The 27,021-nt window shown below is 37.6% G+C and overlaps 1 protein-coding gene across 1 annotated transcript in view; it reads left to right on the top strand.

The window, feature by feature from the left end:
• LOC102267443 (glutamate receptor ionotropic, delta-2) overlaps positions 1–27,021 on the top strand; it is a 233,482-nt gene that overhangs the window by 117,807 nt on the left and 88,654 nt on the right. The window contains exon 3 of the mRNA XM_070371886.1: positions 23,750–23,803. Coding sequence (XP_070227987.1) covers positions 23,750–23,803 — 54 coding nt within the window. The remainder of the gene's footprint in view (positions 1–23,749; positions 23,804–27,021) is intronic.

Here is a 27,021-nt window from a genome sequence, read left to right as displayed (position 1 = left end):
GTTTTCTTAAAGAAAAAAAAAAATTAAGTTCTTGTTGCCTCTGCTTTCAATAATTTTCGCTTTTAATTTAGTTACAAAAGTGAAATATAAGTGGCATACATGACATACAATCATATTTTGACTTTAAGTTTTTCTTTTGGCGTTTTCCAGTATAACCACTTACTGTCAATCTTTAAAACCTGTGTAAATGTTCACATTACTGACCGCTGACAAGCAGTAAGTTTTGAAAATGATTAACAGAATAGAAAAAAAGACTTCCCTGGTGGCCCAGACGGTAAAGCATCTGCCTACAATGTGGGAGACCTAGGTTCGATCCCTGGGTCAGGAAGATCCTCTGGAGAAGGCAATGGCAACCCACTCCAGTACTCGTTCCTGGAAAATCCCATGGACGGAAGATCCTGGTAGGCTACAGTCCGTGGGGTCTCAAAGAGTCGGACACAACTGAGTGACTTCACCTTACCTTACCTAATGGAATAGAAAAACTCAATAAGCTGATTTTCTTGCCTCCTCATATAGTGATATATTCTTCTCCTTGAACTCAGAGAATGATACCACTCTCGGTGTTGATTAGTGTTGCCCTCTTTGGATGACCATATTTACAAGTACTAAATTTCACACTTGTTAAATTGTCTTTGCATCTCTCTTTTTGTACTATATTTTACACTTTCATAGTTTAGAAAGCTCATTTTCTTTATGTCATAATTTGTTTCTCAAAATAAAGTGTCTTAAAAAGGTAGTAATATGGCACTTCTGTTTTATTTTATTAAAACAATAAACTCTAGCATCTTTACATACACTTTGTGTTCATATCCTTGATAGTTTTAGAATTTAATTTAGATTTATATATTTTATTAAACTATATCTCAAAAGTTACTACTGTATTGATTTCTATAAATTGGAACCACCATTGACTTAATAAAGTGCTGAATTATGCTGTCAAGGAAAAAGCATATTCTTTACTCAAGATTTGCTGTCCCCTCAACTTTGTTTGGCAGACTAGATGGTCTTTGACATTTTGGTTAGCCACCTAGCAATTATTTTTAAATGGATGTTTTTATTTTTTTGAAATGGTAAAGTCTCTCCATTAAATACAATAATTTAACGGTATTATTTATGATAAAAAAAAATCCTAGAAAAAGTCAGTCCTACTTAAAGATCAGTTAGTAAGAAATACTGCTTATCTGCTTCCTCCCACTCTGTAAATCAGATTCTTACCTGTGTTAGCAAGTTGTCTTCCTAGTATCCTGCATACCTACCTGTCTAATGTTGAGAGAGATTCTTTTAACATAGCCTTTATAATTAGAACCATAAATTTGTTGAATATAATTGTGCATGCTAAATTGCTTCAGTTGTGTCCAACTCTGTGTGACCCTGTGGACTGTAGCCCAGCAGGCTCCTCTGTCCACGGGATTCTCCAGGCAAGAATACTGGAGTGGATTGCCATGCCCTCCTCGAGGGGATCTTCCCGACCCAGCGATCAAACCTACATCTCTTGTCTCCTGCATTGGCAGGTGTGTTGTTTACCACCAGCGCCACCTGAGATGCCCTGAATATAATTGAGCCCATGTGATTATTTTTAATAAGCAATTTTTAATTTTAACAAATTCTTTTTTAAATGTCAGTATGAATACTTTTACAAATTATTAGTTGTACATATGGTAGTTATTCTAAATCTTCTATTTCAAGTTTAAAAAGTGTTTAAAAAATCTTATTTTAAAAATAACTGTGAAAGTATTATTCATATTTTTTGTCACATCCAAACTTAGCTGGTTGTCCTCTGTCCCTAACTGTTTCTAAGCCCAATATGTGCTGGCATATCAATTCTTTGTGTCAAGGAACATGTCACAGTTTTCATAAAATTATCAATCTCAGCTTTCCTTTTATTCAAAGTGCACTTTAAGTATATTTTATTTATCAATAATATTTCTATAAAAGTTTATCTTCATCCAATATATTCTAGAAAATGCTAGCTAGAATTTGCTTATTAAACTCAGAATGTCTTCTATACATTTCTGCATTACCATTCAGCATTATTTTTATGCTTTCCCAGTTCTCTCTATAATAGCATCAGTATGCCCTTTACAGTCCACATTTGAAGGCTCAATGATAATAGGATGCTGTACAGTTATTTTTGTTGGAGCTAGTGTCTTATGGATATAACCATGATTTTGGAAGAACAGAATAGTAATTTACCTACACTGGAGGTGGATCTGTAACTTTATTAACATTTAGCTAAATGCACTGTAAATCATACTGAAAGTCAGAGTGAACCATGTCTACAGGAATAAGCATACTCAACTTAGCTACCATAGGTTATTTCTTCATTAAACAATAATTGGTTAGTCTATTGTGGGGAATATATTAATATATGTATAAATGTTAAAGCTCTGTGTTGTACCAGTGTCTGTAAAATAAAGCAATCATACAAGTTAAAACCAGATCTCTCCATTTCAACAATTGTAGTGACCAGATCAGAGAATATTTACTTCAACTGTGTCCAATACTCTTGAAGTCTTCAAGGCATCTTGGAAGAAAGGCTTTTGAAGCTTGTCAGCCAGCTTGGATTATGACTGTCTTCAGATTTCTCTAGGGAGTAAACAGGCAGCCTTCAAATTGCAGCCATTAGTGTATCTCTTGGGTATAAGGGGGACCAGGGAATTATTATCTAATAATCTTTGCTGTCTGACTCGTATTCTGACCTGAGTAAACTGTGCAATTAGGCTAAATATGAAACCATTCTTTGAAACAGTGCTAAGTATTTAAAAGTAGACTGTGAAACATATACAAGATACTAAATCGATTTGTAACTCTTTAATATGGACCAAGAAAGTCCTAGCACATATTCCCAAGCAACTTCTTGAATGATGACTCACATTTGTGCCACACAGCACCTGTGGCCTCAATGCTAATGACAGAAACACAGCTTAATCCTGCTGTTTGATTCATAATAAAAAATTTTGATTCTCAAAAAAAGAAAAATGACTAATTACTAATACAGTAATTTTCAGAACTTTTTTTTTTTCTTTTTATCTGCCTGGGAATGCAGGCTAAGTTGCTTTAGTCGTGTCCAACTCTTGGCAACCCCATGGACTGTAGCCCTCCAGGCTCCTCAGTCCATAGGCTTTTCCAGGCAGGAATACTGGAGTGGGTTGTCATTTCCTTCTCTAGGAGATCTTCCCAACTCAGGGACTGAACCCACGTCTCTTTTGTCTCCTGCATTGGCAGGTATGTTCTTTACCACTAGTGTCACCAGGGAATCCCAGAGTTAGTTAAACCTTGAACATCATGTATTTAACAACCTAGGAAATTCATCTTACTGATGAGTTCATCTTACTGATGAACCTGAGATGGCATGTAAGAAAGAAAAAACAGACAAATCCAATGATGTATTTCAAGATATAATTGGTAGCCTGTAGTCAAGCCTACCTTATCTCTTGGAGATGCTAAAAAAACATGGTAATAAAATAAAAATAATATTTATGTTTACCACTCTCCCTCATTCAATTGTTTTAAATAATAAGCCATCACTCCAAATGGAAAACTGTGTGATCAGAATACTTTGTGTAAGGCTATGATTTATGCCACAATAAATGGAGTATAAAGAGCAATATTTTAATATGTGTACAGAAGTTTGCTTCAAATAATAAGCTATTTTCAATCAGTAGGCTTGCTATGACTGTATTCTTTGTTTTTTTCTTTTCTGCTATGCAAAGGCATACAGCTTTAGTTATTTCTGCTAGACTATTACAAGGCCATGGATGGCAGCAGACAGTATTTATTATGTTTTTGTTTTCCATACTCTTCATAAGCATCCCGTGGAGTTAGGCTGAAAGCCCACTTAGAATAAACATCAAGCCTATCGTGCTCAGTGGAACAACTCCAGTCCCAGCAATGTGGCTAGTATATTTCAGGTGCTCAAAAAGGTTGAAACATTTTGTTAAATTGATTGAATGGGCATAGACTCAATGCCAAGTAATCACACTCTGTCCCTAACCAGGGCTTTTTATAAAGCAGTGGATTTCAAAATGATTCACTAAACCTGCAGCATAGGCAGCAACTAGAAACTTCTTAGAAATGCAAATTCTCAGACTCCTTGACAGATCTTGAAAATCAGAGACTACATGAGTAGGTCCAGCAATTTGTGTTTAAATAGCCCTCCAGGTAATTCTAGTGTGTGCTAACTTGAGAATCACCAAGGTAAAGAAACATCAAATAAAGTCTACACAGTGACATCAAAGCTTTTCAGAATTATGAGAGTGTCTCAACAGTCTGTTTTAGAAAGACAACCCCTATGGACAGATTGTGTATAATTTTAATTTCTCAAGAACTTTTTTTTTTTTACTTCTTGAAAACTCATTTTGACTAGAGGAAGTATTCCCTATTCATGTGTAGCAAATTGTGTGTTTTGTGTAGGAAGGCTGACTTATTTGGAGTTACTGGTACATATCATGAGACAGGGATGTGGGTGCAGATGGTTTATTAAGAAAATGGTTCCAAAAAGCACAAGTGAGGAAATGGGCAGGAGAGTAAAGAGAAAAGCCAGTCAAGAATGTGTTGCAAAAATGCCTGTTGGTGGGAATACAAGTTGGTACAGCCACTATGGAAAACAGTATGGAGATTCCTCAGAAAACTAAAATTACCATATGATTCAGCAATCCCACTCCTGGGAATATACCTAGACAAAACTGTATCTCACCGCTATATCCACCCTATATATCCGCTATATTCACAGCAGCATTATTCACTAGCCAAAACATAGAAACAACCTAAATGTTGACTGACAGATGAATGGATAAAGAAGGCATGGTACATATATACAATGGAATACTACTTAGCCATAAAAAAGAATGAAATAAGGCCATTTGTAGCAACATGTGTACAACTAGAGATTATCATATTAACTGAAATAAATCAAAAAAGACAAATACCACATGGTGTACTTATATATAGAATCTAAAATATGGCACAAACGAACCTGACTACCAAACAGAAGCAGACTCACAGACACGGACACAGGCCTGGGGTTGCCAGGGGAAAGCGGGGGAGGGACGTGGTGGCCTGGGAGTTTGGGCTTGGTAGATGCAAACCATTACATTTAGAGTGGATAAACAACAAAGTCCTAATATATAGCACAAGAAACTATTCACTATTCTGTGATAAACAGTAATGGGAAAGAATATTATAAAAATGTATACGTGTGTATAACTGACTCACTTTGCTGTACAGCAGAGATTGATGCAACATTGTAAATCAAGTCACTTCAATAAGAAAATTGAAAATGGAAAAGAATGTGCTACGAAAATGGATTACAAATGTGGGCACATAGGGTTCAATCCTACAGTGAATCTTCCTTGGAAACTGTGTGTGGAATTTCCCGCAGAATCAGCCTACTGAAGAGAGGGGTGACAGAAGGCTTTATCTAATTGCTCCCACTGCCGTTGATTGAAGGTTGACCTGAAGTGATACCAACATATCCCCACATCTAGGTTATGATTGTGTGTAGCCAAATAAGCTGGAAAAGGTCCTCAGGTAGAGAAGATAAGACAAAAACTCTTGAGATGAGTCCTGACAGTATGCTGGAAATTGTTTTCGCCTGCAGTTATAGGCAACTCACATAGGCTGAGGGCCAATGGGCCAAAGAAAGCCTCTAATGTGGTAATTCTCACCCAGTTCACAATAATCATTTAATATCTATTACAAGACAGTTCAGGCTAGTGGCTAGGAATGTAAAACTAGATAAAACATCATTCTGCTTCAAGAAGATTTAAATTGTAGTAGAAGAGTAGACAAATAAAAAGAGAAAATTAGATATGCTCAGTGACAGTGAAAAATTTCTACATGTATAAGAAGAATTTGTAGGGGAGAGGGTGTAGTGATCATGGAAGACTTCTTAGACGTGATGATGATAATCATGGTGGAGGGAAGTGCTGTAAAACACTTAGAAAAAGCTTTGGGGATGTGTTTGTGGACAGAAACCAGAACGATTGAGATGTAAATGGGAGGTGTTCAAAAAAAATAGAGAGAAAACAATCCTAGGCCATATTTAAGAAGACTGTTTGTGCAAGTTGGTTGAAAATTCATCTGTTAGATGGAAGGAAGTCTGGCATCCCACAGGTGATAAATGGAGAGATATGGAAAGCACAAGAATGTGTAGGTAACTGATGTTGCAAATTCCCTAAGGAGGAAAGAATGGGCCCAAAGTTCTATTGGAATGATTAGGCCCTTTTTAGGAGGAGGGATGCCTATTTTACTGTGAAGAGAGGGGAGAAATGAAGTTAAGAGGACGTGCTTTCATTTGTAAAATAGAGAAAATAACAGTAACTACCTTCTAAGGGCTGTGAGGAGACCTAACTGATGAAAGACACTAAAATTATTGTCATTGCTTCTCATGGGTAATATAAACCCCAAAATGTTAGCGGCTGCTGCTGCTGCTGCTTAATAGCTTCAGTTGTTTCCAACTCTGTGTGGCCCTATGGACTGTAGCCTGCCAGGCTCCTCTGTCCATGGAATTTTCCAGGCAAGAGTAGTGGAGTGAGTTGCCATTCCCTTCTCCAGGGGATTTTTTCAACCCAGGGATCGAACCCAAGTCTCCTGCATTGCAAACAGATTCTTTACCATCGAGCCACCTGGGAGGCCCCAAAATGTCAGCTAGTATTTCACAAATAAGAACTCTGCTTGCTTGGTTTTGGATTTTAGAGATGCAGAAATGCAAGGGCTTGAAACCATGTCCATGCATTGATCTTTATTCATTATTGCTTTGAATAGGAAATAGTTGTGAAGTTGTTAGGAAATGGGCTAGGGGAATTGGTTGAAGGTTGAATGTGACTGCCTGGAAATGGGGAAGGCAGAACTAACAATACAGATATACAGAAGAATTGCTAGTTGGAATCTAGTGTCCAGTAAAGGTTGGAAGTCATGTTTTTGCAGTGACACTAAGCCAAACTGTTGGGTAATTCATTTCTAGGAACGCTAGAGCCGTGTGTTCTAAGGCATGTAAACAGCATTCAGGGTAGCACTAGTTATTTAATAGAAATTGTGCAGTATAAACAGTGACAAATAAGCATATGTATAACAGTTTAAAAAGAAAAAAACTTGAAAAATTTCTCAAGACGTTTAATGAAAATTTTACAATGTATAAGATGATTTTGAATATTCTTATATCTGTGATCATAGCTCACGTTTCTTTGTCAGACTCTGTAATTCTGTTCTACAAATGACATTTTGTTTGAGCAGTTAGCAGTTGGTGCCTCAGTTTCAACTGACATGTTGTTACTAAACACAGTTCTAACACCATAAGGTGATTTGTCAGTGGTAAGAAAAAATGGTTTATATTTCACTGTAGTGAAATAGCACAGAAGGAAGAGTCAGTTGCTTGGAATTCTGGAAATGTCCATGCTGTCAAGTCCAATACCGTTGAAAACATTTTTTTACACTAGGATAAAAGGTATACTTTTAACGGTAAAAGCTATGAAAAAACTTAGAAACATCAGAAAGCTTGAAGGCATTGTTTTGATTCTGTAAAAAGTTTAAGGATCATACCTCCAATGAGCTTGAATATCTTGAATATGAACAACATAGTCACTTTAGGAATATGGCCATGGAAGTTTACATTTTTCATTTCTTTCTTTTTTCTTATGGATACTTTGTGTATCAAAATTAATAAGACCTTTTCAAATATTTTCCTCCGTAAAGTCTTTTGATTCTAGAATCATCAGCATTTTATACCATTATACTATTTTAGAAAGCAGTTCAGTTCAGTTCAGTCACTCAGTTGTGTGCAACTCTTTGCGACCCCATGGACTGCACCATGCCAGGCTTCTCTATCCATCACCAACTCCCGGACTTGTTCAAACTCATATCCATTGAGTTAGTGATGTCATCCTTATCAATAACCTCAGATATGCAGATGACACCACCCTTATGGCAGAAAGTGAAGAGGAACTCAAAAGCCTCTTGATGAAAGTGAAAGAGGAGAGTGAAAAAGTTGGCTTAAAGCTCAGCATTCAGAAAACGAAGATCATGGCATCCGGTCCCATCACTTTATGGGAAATAGATGGGGAAACAGTGGAAACAGTGTCAGACTTTATTTTGGGGGGCTCCAAAATCACTGCAGATTGTGACTGCAGCCATGAAATTAAAAGACGCTTACTCCTTGGAAGGAAAGTTATGACCAACCTAGATAGCATATTCAAAAGCAGAGACATTACTTTGCCAACAAAAGTTCGTCTGGTCAAGGCTATGGTTTTTCCTGTGGTCATGTATGGATGTGAGAGTTGGACTGTGAAGAAGGCTGAGCACCGAAGAATTGATGGTTTTCAACTGTGGTGTTGGAGAAGACTCTTGAGAGTTCCTTGGACTGCAAGGAGATCCAACCAGTCCATTCTGAAGGAGATCAGCCCTGGGATTCCTTTGGAAGGAATGATACTAAAGCTGAAACTCCAGTACTTTGGCCACCTCATGTGAAGAGTTGACCCATTGGAAAAGACCCTAATGCTGGGAGGGATTGAGGGCAGGAGGATAAGGGGATGACAGAGGATTAGATGGCTAGATGGCATCACTGACTCGATGGACGTGAGTCTGGGTGAACTCTGGGAGTTGGTGATGGACAGGGAGGCCTGGCGTGCTGTGATTCATGGGGTCGCAAAGAGTCGGACACTACTGAGTGACTGAACTGAACTGAGTGATGCCATCCAACCATCTCATCCTCTGTTGTCCCCTTCTCTTCCTGCTTTCAATCCTTCCTAGCATCAGGGTCTTTTCCAATGAGTCAGCTCTTTGCATGAGGTGGCCAAAGTATTGGAGTTTCAACTTCAGCTTCAGTCCTTTCAATGAATATTCAGCACTGACTTCCTTTAGGATAGACTGGTTGGATCTTGCAGTCCAAGGGACTCTAAAGAGTCTTCTCCAACACACAGTTCAAAAGCATCAATTCTTCGGCACTCAACTTTCTTGGTCCAGCTCTCACATCCATACATGACCACTGGAAAAACCATAGCCTTGACTAGATGGACCTTCGTCGGCAAAGTAATGTTTCTGCTTTTTAATATGCTGTCTAGATTGGTCATAGCTTTTCTTCCAAGGAGCAAGCTTCTTTTAATTTCATGTCAGTGAGAGACTTTATTTTGGGGGGCTCCAAAATCACTGCAGATGATGTTGAAGCCATGAAATTAGAAATCAGAGTCCCTGTGAAATACTGAAAGAGCCCAGAGATAGCAGAAATGCCAAACTAGGGATGTCTTTTAAGAAGTAACAGTCAGCTTCCATAGTGGCTTTCGTCAATGATGTGCTACTGAAAACCCAGAATATGACCAAGTTATGCAAGAACAATAACAAGCTAATTAACTAACTGCAGAAACTAGACTCTAACGCCTTATTGCAACAATACCCAAGAATCGTTGTCCATTTTCTCTTCTAGAAGCTCTTGTCACTTTGCCCTGTGATGTAAAATGATCAGACTATGTACACACACACACACACACAGGTATATCCCTGGAGTAGGAAATGGCAACCCACTCCAATATTCTTGCCTGGAAAATCCCATGGGCAGAGGAGCCTGGCGGGCTACAGTCCATGGGGTCACAAAGAGGCAGACACAACTGAGTACATGCACAAATACACACACACACACACACACACACATATTATCAGTTAGCAAGTATAGCAAGTTGCTCACATTCTGAAGAGAATATGGAATATGAGAAGTAAGACACACTAAAAGAAAAGCAAATTTTCGTATACCACTTTAAGACAAATCACCACGGTATGGAGTCGTGGATGAAATCATCTGCATTTCTCAAGTTCTACTATGGACCATTCTCTCTTTCTTAAAAGTGATTAGTAGATTCAATAATAAGTTCAACAGAGTTCAAATCTATAAAACTCCAGTGTATACCATAGAATATTCTGAAATATTCTGTTTAACTTAACTTTGAAGAAAGCATTAGTTTCTGAAACCTGGAGAAAGATGGCTATGAAAATACTACATCGAAAGGATATGGTACTAGTTATTGACTCTGGCTTTCACCCCTGGCTTTATGATTTGGTTGATTTACTTCAATTTCTTCATATGTAAGGTGGACATAATTATAATACTCACATCATAAGGATGTTGTGAGCATTGAATAAATTATAAAATCACTAAGTCCCTGGCAAATAGTAAGCACTCAAGTGTCAGCTTTTATTATTATTATTATTATTGATATGCTATAAATGGCATTCAAAAAACATTACACTAACCTATTTAATCCTCACTATACACCTGTAAAAATACTGTATTTCAGATAATCAGGAAACTGCAACTCAGGATAAGTAACATATCTGACTGTCAATAAAAAGACCAAGCATTTCAACTCATATCTAGTTATTCAAATTTTGTGTTCTTTTTCTAATACCACATAGTCTCCAAATTCTGAGGTATTTGATTTTTGACATTTGAAATATGGTATTCCTATACCTCATTACCATGAAAATAGTAAAGGTCTCTGCAGTAGATAAAATATGAATTGAGTCAGTTTCTGATTATTTAATTTTCTGAAACTCAATTTTCATCTAATGACTTGCTTTCATTACAAGTTTATCAAATGCCTTAGTCCTAGGTGAAGTAGGGACCCACAGATGTATACACATGAGTTAGGGCTATATAATGTTCTTTTATTCACAAACAGCATGTAGTGAAAATCTGGCTTGTGCCTGGCAAAAAGTTTTATTAAAACCCTATGATCTGTCAGTGATTATTCTAAAGGTACAGACCAAATGAAAATGAAATTCTCTCTTTTTAGAAGCTTATATATAGATGCACAGAAAGAGACAGTAAATAAGTGTGTGTGTGTGTGTGTGTGTCTTGTGGAGGACAGTGCATGGGGGGTTATCATGGAAGGTATGCCTGCTGGACTGACATTAAGACAGAAGCTAGATGAAGGGAAGGAGGCACCAAGTGCATGTCTTGAGTGAAAGAACAATCCAGGAGGTCAAGCAAGGGCAGAGATGGACTCTCCTGAGGACCAGCAAGAAAGCCATCTGAGCGGAAGCACAGGGCGTATGGAGGATGTAAACACAAGGCACCTCACAGCCGGCTCCGGAGCTGCACACTGTGTGATTAAGGCTGGAGGAAAGGCCCCGTGTTGGAGCGCAAGAGGGGGACAGCACGGCCTGAGGTTAGGGAGGGAGGGGTGGAAAGGATTTGACATTTGTTTCAGTCTTTGAATTTTGAGAAATGCTTTGTCAGGGAGAGAGGATAGAGAAGAGATCAAAAGGAACAGAGCAAAGGCATGAAAGTTCACAGTTGTGAAGGGCCTATATGTTGCCTTTTGATGTGATCAGTAGATTTCTCTGTAAGATTTTTTCTTTATTTGCTTCAAGATACCAAGAAAGCCTTATTTCATAAAACCCAGCAATTAAGTGCAAATGTATGTCCAAATCATCATTTTAAGCTTCTGATCAAAATCCAAGTAAAAACTTATATTTATTTTTTTAGCCAGTTATACTTCAGAATTAATATACTCTGCCAAGGGTCATTTAGCTTTTAAAATAAATAAAATAAACTAAATATTTTAATATAACTTATTTCTTGTGCTAAAAGTTAACATATTAGAATATGATTTTAAAAAAGGGACAAGGCAAAGGATGAGTCATCTGTCAGCAAACACTGCTTTTCCTAGTTGTTTTATAACAATGTATGTTTATCACTATGGCTCACATCTTAAAAAAATACCAATGCAAGCAGAAACAGTAGCATGGTGGTCCCCTTCACTAGAAATAATTGTCAAATATTTATTTATCTCCTCATCAGGCGAGGTATTAAAATCTTGAATTCACTTTTAATCACTGCTCAGTAATATAGGATGCAGGAAAGTGGTCAATGCCATATGAGGAACACAGATTCCCTAGTTTCTTTCTTTAGCACCCATCTTTCCACATTAAGAAGCATAGCAGGTAGCATAATGTTGGCCACATCTCAGCGGTGGCATATTTCCATCTCCCAGGGGGTGTGGGAAGACCCAACTGCACAGCATTAACAATAATTCTAGCATATCCGTTTATGAAATAACTTTGGCAGTAATGACAAGAGGATTTGGATGAAAGTATATTTGTGGTCTTCCAGCTGGAAGATCAGAGCAGAAATTCTAAAGCAAAAGGCACAGAGTGGGATGGCAGATAGTGGCTGCTTGGATAAGAACACAAGAGAGTTGGGGATCCATGCTGAGCTCCAGGGGAAAGGCAAACAAGGCAGTCTTTACAGAATATTGTCTTGCTGCCCACTATCAGTGCAAGAGATTACTAATGCCATCTGCTGGACATACGTGGAATTTAAAAGTGGAATCCACAGAAATGATACCCCAGTGTCTGTTTACATAGTGGCTTCAGTTCTTCTGATTTCGGTATTGACCATCTGGTGATGTCCATGTGTAGAGTCTTCTCTTGTATTGCTGGAAGAGGGTGTTTGCTATGACCAGTGCATTCTCTTCAGTTCAGTTCAGTTGCTCAGTCGTTTCCGACTTTTTGCGACCTCATGAATCGCAGCACATCAGGCCTCCTTGTCCATAACCAACTCCCAGAGTTCACTCAAACTCACATCCATCGAGTCGATGATGCCATCCAAGCATCTCATCCTCTGTCGTCCCCTTCTCCTCCTGCACCCAATACCTCCCAGCATCAGAGTCTTTTCCAATGAATCAACTCTTCACATGAGGTGGCCAAAGTATTGGAGTTTCAGCTTTATCATCAGTCCTTCCAGTGACCACCCAGGACTCCTTTAGGACTGAATGAAGTCCTTGCAGTCCAAGGGACTCTCAAGAGTCTTCTCCAACACCACAGTTCAAAAGCATCAATTCTTCAGTGCTCAGCTTTCTTCACAGTCCAACTCTCACATCCATACATGACCACTGGAAAAACCATAGCCTTGACTAGACAGACCTTTGTTGACAAAGTAATGTCTCTGCTTTTGAATATACTATCTAGGTTGGTCATAACTTTCCTTCCAAGGAGTAAGTGTCTTTTAATTTCATGGGTGCAGTCACCATCTGCAGTGATTTTGGAGCCCAAAAGATAAAGTCTGACACTGTTTCCACTGTTTCCCCATCTATTTCCCATGAAGTGATGGGACCAGATGCCATGATCTTCGTTTTCTGTATGTTGAGCTTTAAGCCACTTTTTCACTCTCCTCTTTCACTTTCATCAAGAGGCTTTTTAGTTCCTCTTCACTTTCTGCCACAAGGGTGGTGTCATCTGCATATCTGAGGTTATTGATATTTTTCCCGGCAATCTTGATTGCAGCTTGTGCTTCTTCCAGCCCAGCGTTTCTCATGATGTACTCTGCATAGAAGTTAAATAGGCAGGGTGACAATATACAGCCTTGACGTACTCCTTTTCCTATTTGGAACCAGTCTGTTGTTCCATGTCCAGTTCTAACTGTTGCTTCCTGACCTGAATATAGGTTTCTCAAAAGGCAGATCAGGTGGTCTGGTATTCCCATCTCTTTCAGAATTTTCCACAGTTTATTGTGATTCACACAGTCAAATGCTTTGACGTAGTCAATAAAGCAGAAGCAGATGTTTTTCTGGAACTCTCTTGCTTTTTTCCATGATCCAGCAGATGTTGGCAATTTGGTCTCTGGTTCCTCTGCCTTTTCTAAAACCAGCCTGAACATCTGGAAGTTCATGGTTCATGTATTGCTGAAGCCTGGCTTGGACAATTCTGAGCATTACTTTACTAGCGTGTGAGATGAGTGCAATTGTGCGGTAGTTTGAGCATTCTTTGGCATTGCCTTTCTTTGGGATTAGAATGAAAACTGACCTTTTCTAGTCCTGTGGCCACTGCTGAGTTTTCCAAATTTGCTGACATATTGAGTGAAGCACTTTCACAGCATCATCTTTCAGGATTTGAAATAGCTCAACTGAAATTCTATCACCTCCACTAGCTTTGTTTGTAGTGATGCTTTCTAAGGCCCACTTGACTTCACATTCCAGGATGTCTGGCTCTGGGTGAGTGATCACACCATCATGATTATCTGGGTCGTGAAGATCTTTTTTGTACAGTTCTTCAGAGTATTCTTGCTACCTCTTCTTAATATCTTCTGCTTCTGTTAGGTACATACCATTTCTGTCCTTTATCGAGCCCATCTTTGCATGAAATGTCCCCTTGGTATCTCTAATTTTCTTGAAGCAATCTCTAGTCTTTCCCATTCTGTTGTTTTCCTCTATTTCTTTGCATTGATCGCTGAGGAAGGCTTTCTTATCTCTCCTTGCTATTCTTTGGAACTCTGCATTCAAATGGGAATATCTTTCCTTTTCTCCTTTGCTCTTTACTTCTCTTCTTTGCACAGCTATTTGTAAGGCCTCCTCAGACAACCATTTTGCTTTTTTGCATTTCTTTTCCATGGGGATGGTCTTGATCCCTGTCTCCTGTACAATATCAAAACTCTATTAGCCTTTGCCCTGCTTCATTCTGTACTCCAAGGCCAAATTTGCCCATTTCTCCAGGTATTTCTTGACTTCCTACTTCTGCATTCCAGGCCCCTATAATGAAAAGGACATCTTTTTGGGGTGTTAGTTCTAAAAGGTCTTGTAGGTCTTCATAGAATCATTCACCTTCAGCTTCTTCAGAGTTATTGGTCGGGGCATAGACTTGGATTACTGTAATATTGAATGGTTTGCCTTGGAAACGAACAGAGATCATTCTTTCGTTTTTGAGATTGCATCCAAGAACTGCATTTTGGACTCTTCTGTTCACTGTGATGGCTACTCCATTTCCTCTAAGGGATTCTTGCCCACAGTAGTTGATATAATGGTCATCTGAGTTAAATTCACCCATTCCAGTCCATTTTAGTTTGCTGATTCCTAAATTGTTGATGTTCACACTTTCCATCTCCTATTTGACCACTTCCAATTTGCCTTAATTGATAGACCTAACATTCCAGGTTCCTATGCATTATTGCTCTTTATACCATTGCACTTTACTTCCATCACCAGTCACATCCACAACTGGGTGGTGTTTTTGCTTTGGCTCCATCTCTTCATTCTTTCTGGAGTTATTTCTCCACTCTTCTCCAGTAGCATATGGGGCACCTAATGACCTGGGGAGTTCATCTTTCTACATGAACTCCACACTTGAACTCTACACATGGACATCACCAGATGGTCAATACTGAAATCAAATTGATTATATTCTTTGCAGCCAAAGATGGAAAAGCTCTATACAGTCAGCAAAAACAAGACTAGAAGCTGACTGTGGCTCAGATCATGAACTCCTTATTGCCAAATTCAGACTTAAATTGAAGAAAGTAGGGAAAACCACTAGACCATTTAGGTATGACCTAAATCAAATCCCTTACGATTATCCAGTGGAAGTGACAAATAGAATCAAGGGATTAGAAGTGATAGAGTGCCTGAACAACTATGGACGGAGGTTCATGTCATTGTATAGAAGACAGTGATCAAGACATTCCCTAAGAAAAAGGAATGCAACAAAGGCAAAATGGTTGACTGAGGAGGCCTTACAAACAGCTATGAAACATAGAGAAGCGAAAGGCAAAGAAGAAAAGGAAAGATATAAGCATCTGAATGCAGAGTTCCAAAGAATAGCCAGGAGAGATAAGAAAGCCTTCCTCAGTGATCAATGCAAAGAAATAGAGTTAAACAATAGAATGGGAAAGACTAGAGATCTCTTAAAGAAAATTAGAGATACCAAGGGAACATTTCATGCAAAGATAGGCACAATAAAAGACAGAAATGGTATGGACCTAACAGAAGCAGAAGATTTTAAGAAGAGGTGACAAGAATACACAGAAGAACTACACAAAAAAGATCTTCACGACCCAGATAATCTTGATGACGTGATCACTCCCCTAGAGCCAGACATCGTGGAATGAGAAGTCAATTGGACCTTAGGAAGCATCACTACGAACAAAGCTAGTGGAGGTGATGGAATTCCAGTTGAGCTATTTCAAATCCTAAAAGATGATGCTGTGAAAGTGCTGCACTCAATATGCCAGCAAACTTGGAATACTCAGCAGTGGCCAAAGGACTGGAAAAGGTCAGTTTTCATTCCAATCCCAAAGAAAGACAATGCTGAAAATGCTCAAACTACCACACAATTGCACTCTTCTCATATGCTAGCAAAGGAATGCTCAAAATTCTCCCGCCAGTCTTCAACAGTATGTGAACCACTGGATTTAGAAAAGGCAGAAGAACCTGAAATCAAATTGCCAACATCCGCTGGATCATTTGAAAAAGCAAGAGAGTTCCAGAAAAACATCTACTTCTGCTTTATTGACCACCCAAAACCTTCGACTGTGTGGGTAACAAAAAACTGTGGAAAATTCTTAAAGAGATGGGATTACCAGACCACCTGAACTGCCTCCTGAGAAATCTGTATTCAGGTCAAGAAGCAACAGTTAGAACTGGACACGGAACAACAGACTGGTTCCATGAGAAAAGAGTACTTCCAGGCTACATATTGTCACCCTGCTTATTTAACTTATATTCAGAGTACATCATGAGAAATGCTGGACTAGATGAAGCACAAGCTGGAATCAAGATTGCCGGGAGAAATATCAATAACCTCAGATATGCTAAGAAAACTAAGAAAACTTAGTTTTCTTAGCCTTAGAAAAAGTAAGAAAAAATTTAGAAAAACCTTAGAAAAAAACTTAGAACTTTAGAAAAACTAACCTTAGAAAACTTAACCTCAGAAAACTAAGATCATGGCAATTTGATCTCTGGTTCCTCTGCCTTTTTTAAATCCAGTGGTTTGCATACTGTTGAAGACTGACCTGGAGAATTTTGAGCATTTTGAGATAGGTGTCACAAGGATGACACCACCTTTATGGCAGAAAGCGGAGAACTAAAGAGTTGCCTGATGAAAGTGAAAGTGGAGAGTGAATAAGTTGGCTTATAACTCAACATTCAGAAAACTAAGATCATGGCATCTGGTCCCGTCACTTCATGGGAAATAGATGGGGAAACAGTTGAAATAGTGACAGACTATTTTGGAGGGCTCCAAAATCAGACTGCAGCCAGGAAATTAAAAGCCACTTGCTCCTTGGGAAAAAAGTTATGACCAACCTAGACAGCTTATTAAAAAGCAGAAACATTATTTGGCAATAAAGGTCCATCTAGAGAAACCTATGTTTTTTCCAATAGTCATGTATGAAAGTGAGAGTTGGACTATAAAGAAAGCTAAGCACTGATGAATTGATGCTTTGAACTGTGGTGTTGGAGAAGACTCTTGAGAGTCCCTTGGGAAGCAAGGAGATCCAACTAGTCTATCCTAAAGGAAATTAGTCCTGAATATTCATTGGAAGGGCTGATGCTAAAGCTGAAACTCCAGTACTTTGGCCACCTGATGCAAAGAACTGACTCATTTGAAAAGACCCTGATGCTGGGAAAGACTGAAGTCGGGAGAAGGGGCTGACTGAAGATGAGGTGGTTGAATGGCATTGCTGACTCAATGGACATGAGTTTGAGTAAAGTCCGGGAGTTCGTGATGGACAGGGAGGCCTGGTGTGTTGAAGTCCATGGGGTCACAAAGAGTTGAGGGACTGAGGGACTGAACTGAACTGAACTCACTTCTTCTAGTGAGAGGTAGACCAAATAAGCTAAAAACAAAAACAAAGTCATGTGCATGTATAGTGTACCTGAAGTCTGGGGTTTTGTATTATGACTCTGTATTTCAGAAAATTATAGTATTTAATTGTATTGTGTTTTATAGCAGAACTCTATTGTATTAATAGTACAATTGACCCATATATGACACTCAGGCAATTGGATATTGAGTTTGTACCGTAAATCCATGAATTCCTTGCTAATAATCTATTGTGTACTATAAAATTTATACTTGATATATATCTTTCTATATTTTATTGGAAAATAAATAGTGATTTTATTTTATCTAATTTTAACTAGAAATGGATAAAAATTTAAAAGATTTAATAAAAAATGAAAAGAAGAACAAATATTACTCTTGTTAGAACTATTACATATGCATTTGGGTTTTACATAAAATATGTTGATTCAACTTTTTGTATAAGTTTTGTTTTGTGAAAAAAATTTCCTTTATTAGTTGGAAAACTCTCTCTAGGATTATTATAAGGCCATGCTTTTGAAATTATGAATTTTCTCGTGGTGCTTCAGTACAATTTTAGAACTCTTAAATATGTGTGACTAAATTAGCATAGGTTCCAGTCTATATCTCCCCAAAAGTACTAATCCCATGAGATTTGTATTGGGGGAAAAATGGTTTCCATGATCAAAATATTTTGGAATATGCTAAATTCCAAGTACCTCAGAGATCTATAAAGCACATTTATTAAAGTATGAGATGTTGATATTCACTGAGAGTTTTTAGTATGTGCTATTATTGCATTTAACCTTTTTCATGACTGTCTTGGTGGTAGTTTAGTTGTGGGTCCTGTCATTAACCCTAATGACAAAGAAGGAAACTGAGGCCACAGAATTGGTCATATGTTCAAAGTCACACTGTAAGATAATAGAGAAAAATCTCTGACTTCAGAGCTCATGCTCTTAAGTCTGAAGCCATATGCTCAAAATAATAATGTATAAAACAATATTACACATTAATATGACTTTTATGTTAGTTATATTTCAATATTGATATTAACCTGTTAAAAGCTTTGAGGATTAATGCAGTAATACATCTCTTTAACTTGGCTTAACTCAACATTTCTAAATCGGGTTTGGCTACAGAAAGCTAACAAATTTTAGTGAAAATAGCGTCCCACAGAATACAGTTTGAGAAATGCAGATATAAGCTATAGTATCACAGTAGATGAGAAGCCAGGATGGGAGTAACTTTTCAGTATTTCTTTGGCCACTTGCTCCAAATAACTGCGAGTGCCTTTCCCAAGGCAGACTGTCACTCAAGGATTCCACTTGACAATTTGGAATGGGCAGTAGTAGCAAGCAAACACCTATTTCCTGCTTGCAGATGCACAGAGCACGGGAACCCTTTGCACAGATGTGGATTATGTAGTATATCCTGCAAAGGGAGTGAGCTTAATTTAGTTAAGCTACAAGGTTGAGTGAAAAACAGCATGCTGCTGTTATTGTTGAGTCAATTAAATTGTCCTCTGTGCTCATAGGCACTGTTCCACATTTATTACTAGTGAGATATACGCTCCGGCAGTTTCTTTGCTTTGGATTGTCTTATATTTAGCACATCTAAAGATTTGAGAACGGATGATGGAAGACATGGTGATAAATTGTCAGGCTTTTCTAAAGATTCAGAAGTTCTAAAGTTCCTGCCAGTGACAGATGGTCTGTCCTTACTCATCGCTTATCTTCCTGACAGGACTTGATTTTTTTCCCCTTTTTTTGTTCAATTTTCTTAAAGTAAGCTAAGCTGCTTGGGAAGTAGGATAGTCTCATTTGTTATAACTGTGTTACTCTACGTTGATATGGAAGCAACTCTATATGAATATGAACCTGGGTCCCTCTATGTTATTAATGTATACATGTGTAGTGATAAGCGAGAAGCATGGGACAAGAGGGGAGAGAAACAGATAACCAAGGAAAACCCCTACTTCCTTTATTCCTGTTATATTGTAGCCAAACCTACTAGTTAAACCATTGGTTAATCTTTTTTTTTTTAATTAATTTTATTTTATTTTTAAACTTTACATAATTGTATTAGTTTTGCCAAATATTGGTTAATCTTTTCTTACTGCCATTGTCTTTCATAGCCCAAGCATCACGTGATCTTTTGGGCAGTGCTTATTATTATATGGTAATACAGTATACATTATTTGTAGGACCTTTATTATTTCATAACAATCAACGAAAATTGAAATTTGGGAGTAAATAGTATAGTTAGGCTATACTAACTTGCTAGACATTTATATAAGTCCACAGAATGAAACCAAACAACTATAACAGTGATGGAATTAGGTATAAAATAGGTTCCAACTAGAAAAATAAAAGGGAGTAAATATTTCAATCAAATCGCTTAATCCTTTTCATTGGCTTAAAATATGTTTACTGCTGAAATAGGAAGTGTGCTACTTAAGTAAGGAAGATAAGAAAAAGAAACAATTTCTCTGTTCCAAGTTCTAGTATGTTGTTCTTTAGTTGCTCAGTCGTGCCCAACTCTTTTGCGACCTCATGATCCTGTAGCCAGCTTCCTCTGTCTATGGGATCTTCCAGGCAAGAATGTAATTAATGCAGTCAGTTGCCATTTCCTACTCCAGGGTATCTTCCTGACCCAGGGATCAAACCTGTGTCTCTTGCAAGTCTCCTGCATTACAGACAGACTCTTTACCACTAAGCCACTGGGAAAGCCCCTAGTATAAGTGTAAATATGAAGACTTAAAATATTCTAGAATGCCTTACATATCTTCTTAATCCTTTGTCCAGTTGTATTACTAATTCAGTCCTTCAAGCTGGTAATGCAGTTAGTTCGATACATTACTTAGTCTAAAATATATCAAATGGAAAGTGATTAATATGAATAAAAAGTTAAATTATCAGATAGATGTATTGATTTAGTATTTATAATAGTTGTTTGATATTTGTTATCTACAAAAATAACTGAGAATTTATTTTTATGTAAATATGTCTTTCCTAAGAGTATTCACTTTAGCTCCATTTGATTGGGAAAAACATAAACAATATTATTATCACTCCTTTTTACCTTTTCTTTTAATTCTACTGTAAAATTTATTTCTCTGGAGATATATGTATATATTAATATATACATATATTACACACTGCTGCTGCTGCTAAGTCGCTTCAGTCGTGTCCGACTCTGTGCGACCACAGAGACGGCAGCCCACCAGTCCCTGTGATTCTCCAGGCAAGAACACTGGAGTGGGTTGCCATTTCCTCCTCCAATGCATGAAAGTGAAAAGTGAAAGTGAAGTCTCGCAGTCGTGTCCGACTCTTAGCGACCCCATGGACTGCAGCCCACCAGGCTCCTCCGTCCATGGGATTTTCCAGGCAGGAGTACTGGAGTGGGGTGCCATTGCCTTCTCCATATTACACACTAGTATAAATATAATAGTATGTCATATATACATATCAACATAATATATAAATATACACTTTATATAAATAGCTTTTAAAACACTTATTTTGTATAACACTTTTTATTTCCAATAAGTTACTGGTGATAGTTTATCTAAGATGATTAAAGTAAAATAATTATTAAATTAGAAACAATGGATGCCATTACTGGTATAAAGTGACTTTTTAAGCTAAAATTGAAAACTGCCATTGGTCATACTTTCTACATTGTTTCACCTAAAGTTGAACATGTATGTATTTCAAAAGCAATAATAATAGTATAGTTTAAAAATAGATCACATGTCCTCACTTCTGTGATAAGATATTTATTATTAAGTCACCTTAGTAAGATCATAGGAATCTATGTGATGATATATATGGAAATAGTATAAAATGTATACCAAAATTTAAAAAATATTCTCCAAATAATTATATAATTGAGAAAGTATTGACTCACATAAATGTAATTCCAATTGTTTCTCATGATGCAATGGATCTTTCAGTAGGCATTTCTCAGTAAGACAAAGACTAACCCCCAAAAGTAATTTATGCATTGTGTATGCATTAGTCACTCAATTGTGTCGGACTCCCTGCGACCCCATGGACTGTAGCCCACCAGGCTTGACCATGGGATTCTCCAGGCAAGAATACTGGAGTGGATTGCAATTTTCCTCTCCAAAAGTAATTCATCAGTTCAGTTCAGTTCAGTTCAGTCACTCAGTCGTGTCCGACTCCTTGCGACCCCATGAATCGCAGCACGCCAGGCCTCCCTGTCCATCACCAACACCCGGAGTTCACTCAGACTCACGTCCATCGAGTCAGTGATGCCATCCAGCCATCTCATCATCTGTTGTCCCCTTCTCCTCCTGCCCCCAATCCCTCCCAGCATCAGGGTCTTTTCCAATGAGTCAACTCGTTGCATGAGGTGGCCAAAGTATTGGAGTTTCAGCTTCAGCATCAGCCCTTCCGATGAACACCCAGGACTGATCTCCAAGTAATTCATACTTTATAACAATTCCTTGCTAGTTATTAGAAAGCATCCTCACTTAACACCTGATCTTTTGGTGTTACTGGTGAAAATAGCACAGCAATCTCTTATAAAACAATCTAACCTAACTTTTATCTATGTGTTCCATGGCATGAATCATAAGAACATGTCGTAGGATGTTCATGATAAAGTTGGATAGAATGAAAACGCACTGCCAGTAGGGTTACTTTTTTGGCCTAAGCCAAGGATAATTTTCGGAGAAGGCAATGGCACTCCACTCCAGTACTCTTGCCTGGAAAATCCCATGGATGGAGGAGCCTGGAAGGCTGCAGTCCATGGGATCGATGAGGGTGGGACACGACTGAGCAACTTCCCTTTCACTTTTCACTTTCACGCATTGGAGAAGGAAATGGCAACCCACTCCAGTGTTCTTGCCTGGAGAATCCCAGGGACGGGGGAGCCTGGTGGGCTACCGTCTATGGGGTCTCACAGAGTCGGACACGACTGAAGTGACTTAGCAGTAGCAAGGATAATTTAGAATCGATTTATTTAAATCTATTCAGTCAAGATTGCTACCTATACATAGTTTACTTTTTCTTTTACATACATTTTCTTTCTGCTCATATTATTAGCAACACTACTGTATTTAGCCAACTATGAGTGAAGTGAGTGAAGTCGCTCAGTCGTGTCCAACTGTTTGCGACCCCATGGACTGTAGCCTACAAGGCTCCTCTGTCCGTGGAATTTTCCAGGCAAGAGTACTGGAATGGGTTGCCATTTCCTTCTCCAGGGGATCTTCCCGACCCAGGGATCGAATTTCAGGCAGACACTTTACCATCTGAGCCACCAGGGAAGTCCCTAGCCAACTATCAGATCAGATCAGATCAGTGGCTCAGTCTTGTCCGACTCTTTGTGACCCCATGAATCGCAGCACGCCAGGCCTCCCTGTCCATCACCAACTCCCAGAGTTCACTGAGACTCACGTCCATCGAGTCAGTGATGCCATCCAGCCATCTCATCCTCTGTTGTCCCCTTCTCCTCCTGCCCCCAATCCCTCCCAGCATCAGAGTCTTTTCCAATGAGTCAACCCTTCGCATGAGGTGGCCGAAGTACTAGAGTTTCAGCTTTAGCATCATTCCCTCCAAAGAAATTCCAGGGCTGATCTCCTTCAGAATGGACTGGTTGGATCTGTCCATCACTTTTATAGTCTTTTCATTCAGGTAATTTTACAATTGGATCTCCTCAGTACACATACTCAAAGGTTTTTGGAACATGGACATTTTACTTTGTCAAGACGATGACAAAACACATACACAGGGACGTAACAGATAAGAATGTTAAATTAGAGCCAGATAATGGAAGGATATATACTTAGATATTTATTAGGTAGATGATACAAGGTCACCAAAGCTTTATTTGGACTAGGAAATTCAATGCAAATTCTACTCAGTTAAATCACAAAAACAGTATTATTTGTATTCTTTTTTTCATTCGAAGCCTTTGTTTTTCTAGGCTTTTAATTAACTTTATTTTCAAACTTAGAGAGTCTACACTGCACTTACAAGATGAACACAAATGCTTCTACCATATTTTACTGTAACGGTTTTCCATTTTCAGTTGACTTTTCAGTTGAAAAGGACCTTTCCAACATGTGATACATCTTTGTCATTTGTCAAGTATATCTTTTTAGTTTGGTTTGTTTTTCACAATTAATGCTGACTGATAGCTGGTTTGTTTTCTGTTCCAGGTTGTGGAGACTAATTTGGTTGCTTTTGACTGTCACTGGATCATTATAAATGAGGTAAATCTAACTAAACCTTACTGTCAACTCTGAGTCCTGTTTTCATAAGTATAGTCACAACTACAGCCTTGAATTTCTAACAGGAACACAGAGTAAACTTTCAGCTCACTGAAAGGATGCTGTTAAATAAAATAGAATAAGGAGTTTTTGCAAATTATAAAGGGCTTTGTATGAATAAAGTAAATACAGAATGTCTTCCCCACTGAGTATCTTTTAGCCTTTTCCGTTGGCACACACTGCTTACATCAGAGATCATTTTTATAAAAAGTACAGTTCTTCTTTGTAAGCAAAGTGAATCCCTCCCAGTGGAGGGCCTGTGTTCCATTTATATTTTACTGTTGTTTCTAGAACTTTTATATCCCACCCCCTTACAAGTGGATTAAATAGTTCCTCACATGAATATGAATAAATAAGAGCAGATTGTTTTGCTTTTCATAAAGAAACACAACTGTTTTAAAATCCACCGACTTGTCAAATTTCTTGTGGAAGATTTTTTTGCAAAAACAATGCATAAGATTAAAAATACAGTATTACAACACGAGAGCCCTGTGAAATAGGTTGTACCATTAGCACCTGCCAGTCAGAGTTAGAAAGGAAAATGAGTAGATTAGTCAGGGACAAGTAATGAGGTAAAGATCTAGTATTCAGTATATCTATTACTTATGGAAAAAATAATGTGTTGTTTATCAAATGATACTAATGTTGAATTATAGAATAATACATTTTATCTCAGGAGCAAAGTAGCATTTTTGACAAGAATTCTAGTCTCGAATTCAGCAAGATAGGCTCAATCCTGGCTTTGAAATTGGTTCATAGCTGTGTTACTATGGATATATAATAAAATATCCTGTGCCTCAGGGGTTATTTATTAGTTTGTACTGTATGTACAACAGCATTTACTTTATCAGTTCTTAATGAAAATTAAGTGAAATATTATTGAATGCTCTGAACATGATGCCTGACAAATGACAGTAAATGGTATTGCAATAATGATCAGAGTACATTAAAAGTTCACAGATCACTTACTCACATATTATTTTGTTGAACAATAAATAGTGTTATGAAGTATTGAGGAAATGGGGTCTTGCCTTTCCTTATACAGAGAAATAAAAATGATTCTTAGTTTCAAGTTGTTTCTCCTACAACACCCTTCACTGATGAATTTTAGCTTTCTTGATGGTTCTTTTTGTTCAGTTTAAAGGCACTGGAAACATTTTACAAACCTATTTTTTGCCTGCCAGACTTTGATTCTACATGATTTGTCGGTGTATTTCTTATGTCAGATTAAGATGTGTTCTTCAGAGATCCCCACAGATAACATGTGTATGTCAGATCTGCTTTTCAATGAAGTTTTTAAGTCAGTCTAGAATGACTAAACATCAGGATGGATTAAGGGAAAGGGAGACAACAAACCAACCACATACCTAGAAATACCTTTTCTAGGTATTTTTATCTCTTTTTTCCCAAAGAATCTAAGGTTGAAATAAATCAAATGGTTTGTCAAATATTATGCAACTATTAAGTGGTAATAATGGGATTTAAAACTTAGTCTTTTCCAGTCTAAAGCTTTGGTTGTTGTTGCTTTTTTTTAAAATAATTTTCCTTATAGATTATATTTTTGAAATTTATGCTCCTAAATTTCAACCTTATAGGAGCCAGTAAGTTTTATGTTACTTTTTGTCTTTAGCTTAATATTTTCTGGATTACTATTTTTTGAAATAGAGAATCCTCCTAATTTCTTATTATTGTTTCACACCCACCTTCTGATGGGGAGTAGGCCACTCAGCTTTTTTGATATGAAACAAACTGGAGCTGTTTTACTTGTTTGTGTCAATACTGATGACTAGGGGGGAAAAGTGATTTCTTGCCTCTTTAGAGACATGGATTAATCAAACAAATTAACACTTACAATTGATAAATGGAATGCCCATTCTTTTCTATTCTTTGGTAAGATTGCAGAAAGGACCCCTGAATTAACATTTTCCCCATATTCAACTTAACTTCAAATGTTATCCTTGTATCCTGAAAATGTGAACCCAGGTAGAGAGAGCTTCCCATGACACCAATGACCATCTGTCCACTGCTTGCTTGTCAGTTTGTGCTATGGAAGAAACTGCTTTTTCATATTATAAAAAGGAAGTTTAAGTAGTATGTATTTCATTTATAGAAAGAGCAATAGCTTATATTTTACTATATCTTTCATAAAATTGTAACTCATTCTGTTAAACTTCTCATTAAGTTTTATTTCATAAAATATTAGGGCCAATGATGTCTTTCAACAATTGTTTCATAATTTGAGTCCCTATTTTACAAAAAAAAAAATCCACACAAAAAACAATCTGACTAATAACTCAATAAATATTAGAAGTATAAAACACAGTATAGAAAACCTCAGTATTTTCTCATTCACATGTTAGTTTCCCACTGTAAATTGTTATAACTATAGCTTCACTTTTACCATCACTGAAACCCGTATCTCTTTTCTGCTCACAGTCCTGCTTACTAGTCCTTGAGCAGAGATGTAAGTTTAGGCAGAGCAGGTCAATACCACTTGGTCTTTGAAAAATCTCATGGTCACAGCCTGCACTGTTTACATTGGTTATTATGTTTTTTCCCTAAACTAGGTTAAAAAAAATCAGAAATCAAGTATATTTTCTGTACTTTCATCCCTAAGAGATACCATCCATATATGTATCTGTGCTCAGCCCTCTTAATTCTACATGATTCCATCCAGCCACCTCATTCTCTCTGAAATATGCCTCAGGAAACTTGAGAGTCACTACCTTTATTTGTTTTATACATCTGTTTATAATAAATGAATCAAAATTTATCTTAATTTCCATAAAATGAGAAACATGAATTCCTCAAGTTTCCTAGGAAAATAATAAACTCTAAAAGGAGCAACAACAACAACAAAATCCAACAACTTGCAAATGCCCATTTTGTTTGAACATGGACATTATGAATCCGATTAGTTTGCTTTGTGTAGCTACTATTTTGTTGCTAATTTTAAAATGGGTTGCAAACATTTACTTAATCTTATTGCACCAACAGTTTCTCAAAGAAACTATAAATCAAAGTTGGCATTGTGCATCGTGATACAAATTGATGCTAAAGCTTGAAAACAGTAAATTTGTTTCATTTGCATCAAATATGCTATAATAATGAGAGGCTATGCTAGTTCATATGGTGTAATCAATCATACGCTAGTAGTTGGA

This window comes from Bos mutus, chromosome 6, assembly GCF_027580195.1.
Source record: "Bos mutus isolate GX-2022 chromosome 6, NWIPB_WYAK_1.1, whole genome shotgun sequence".
NCBI lineage: Eukaryota > Metazoa > Chordata > Mammalia > Artiodactyla > Bovidae > Bos > Bos mutus.
The sequence above is the reverse complement of the archived record's forward strand: the minus strand, read 5'-3'. Positions and strand labels throughout refer to the sequence as shown.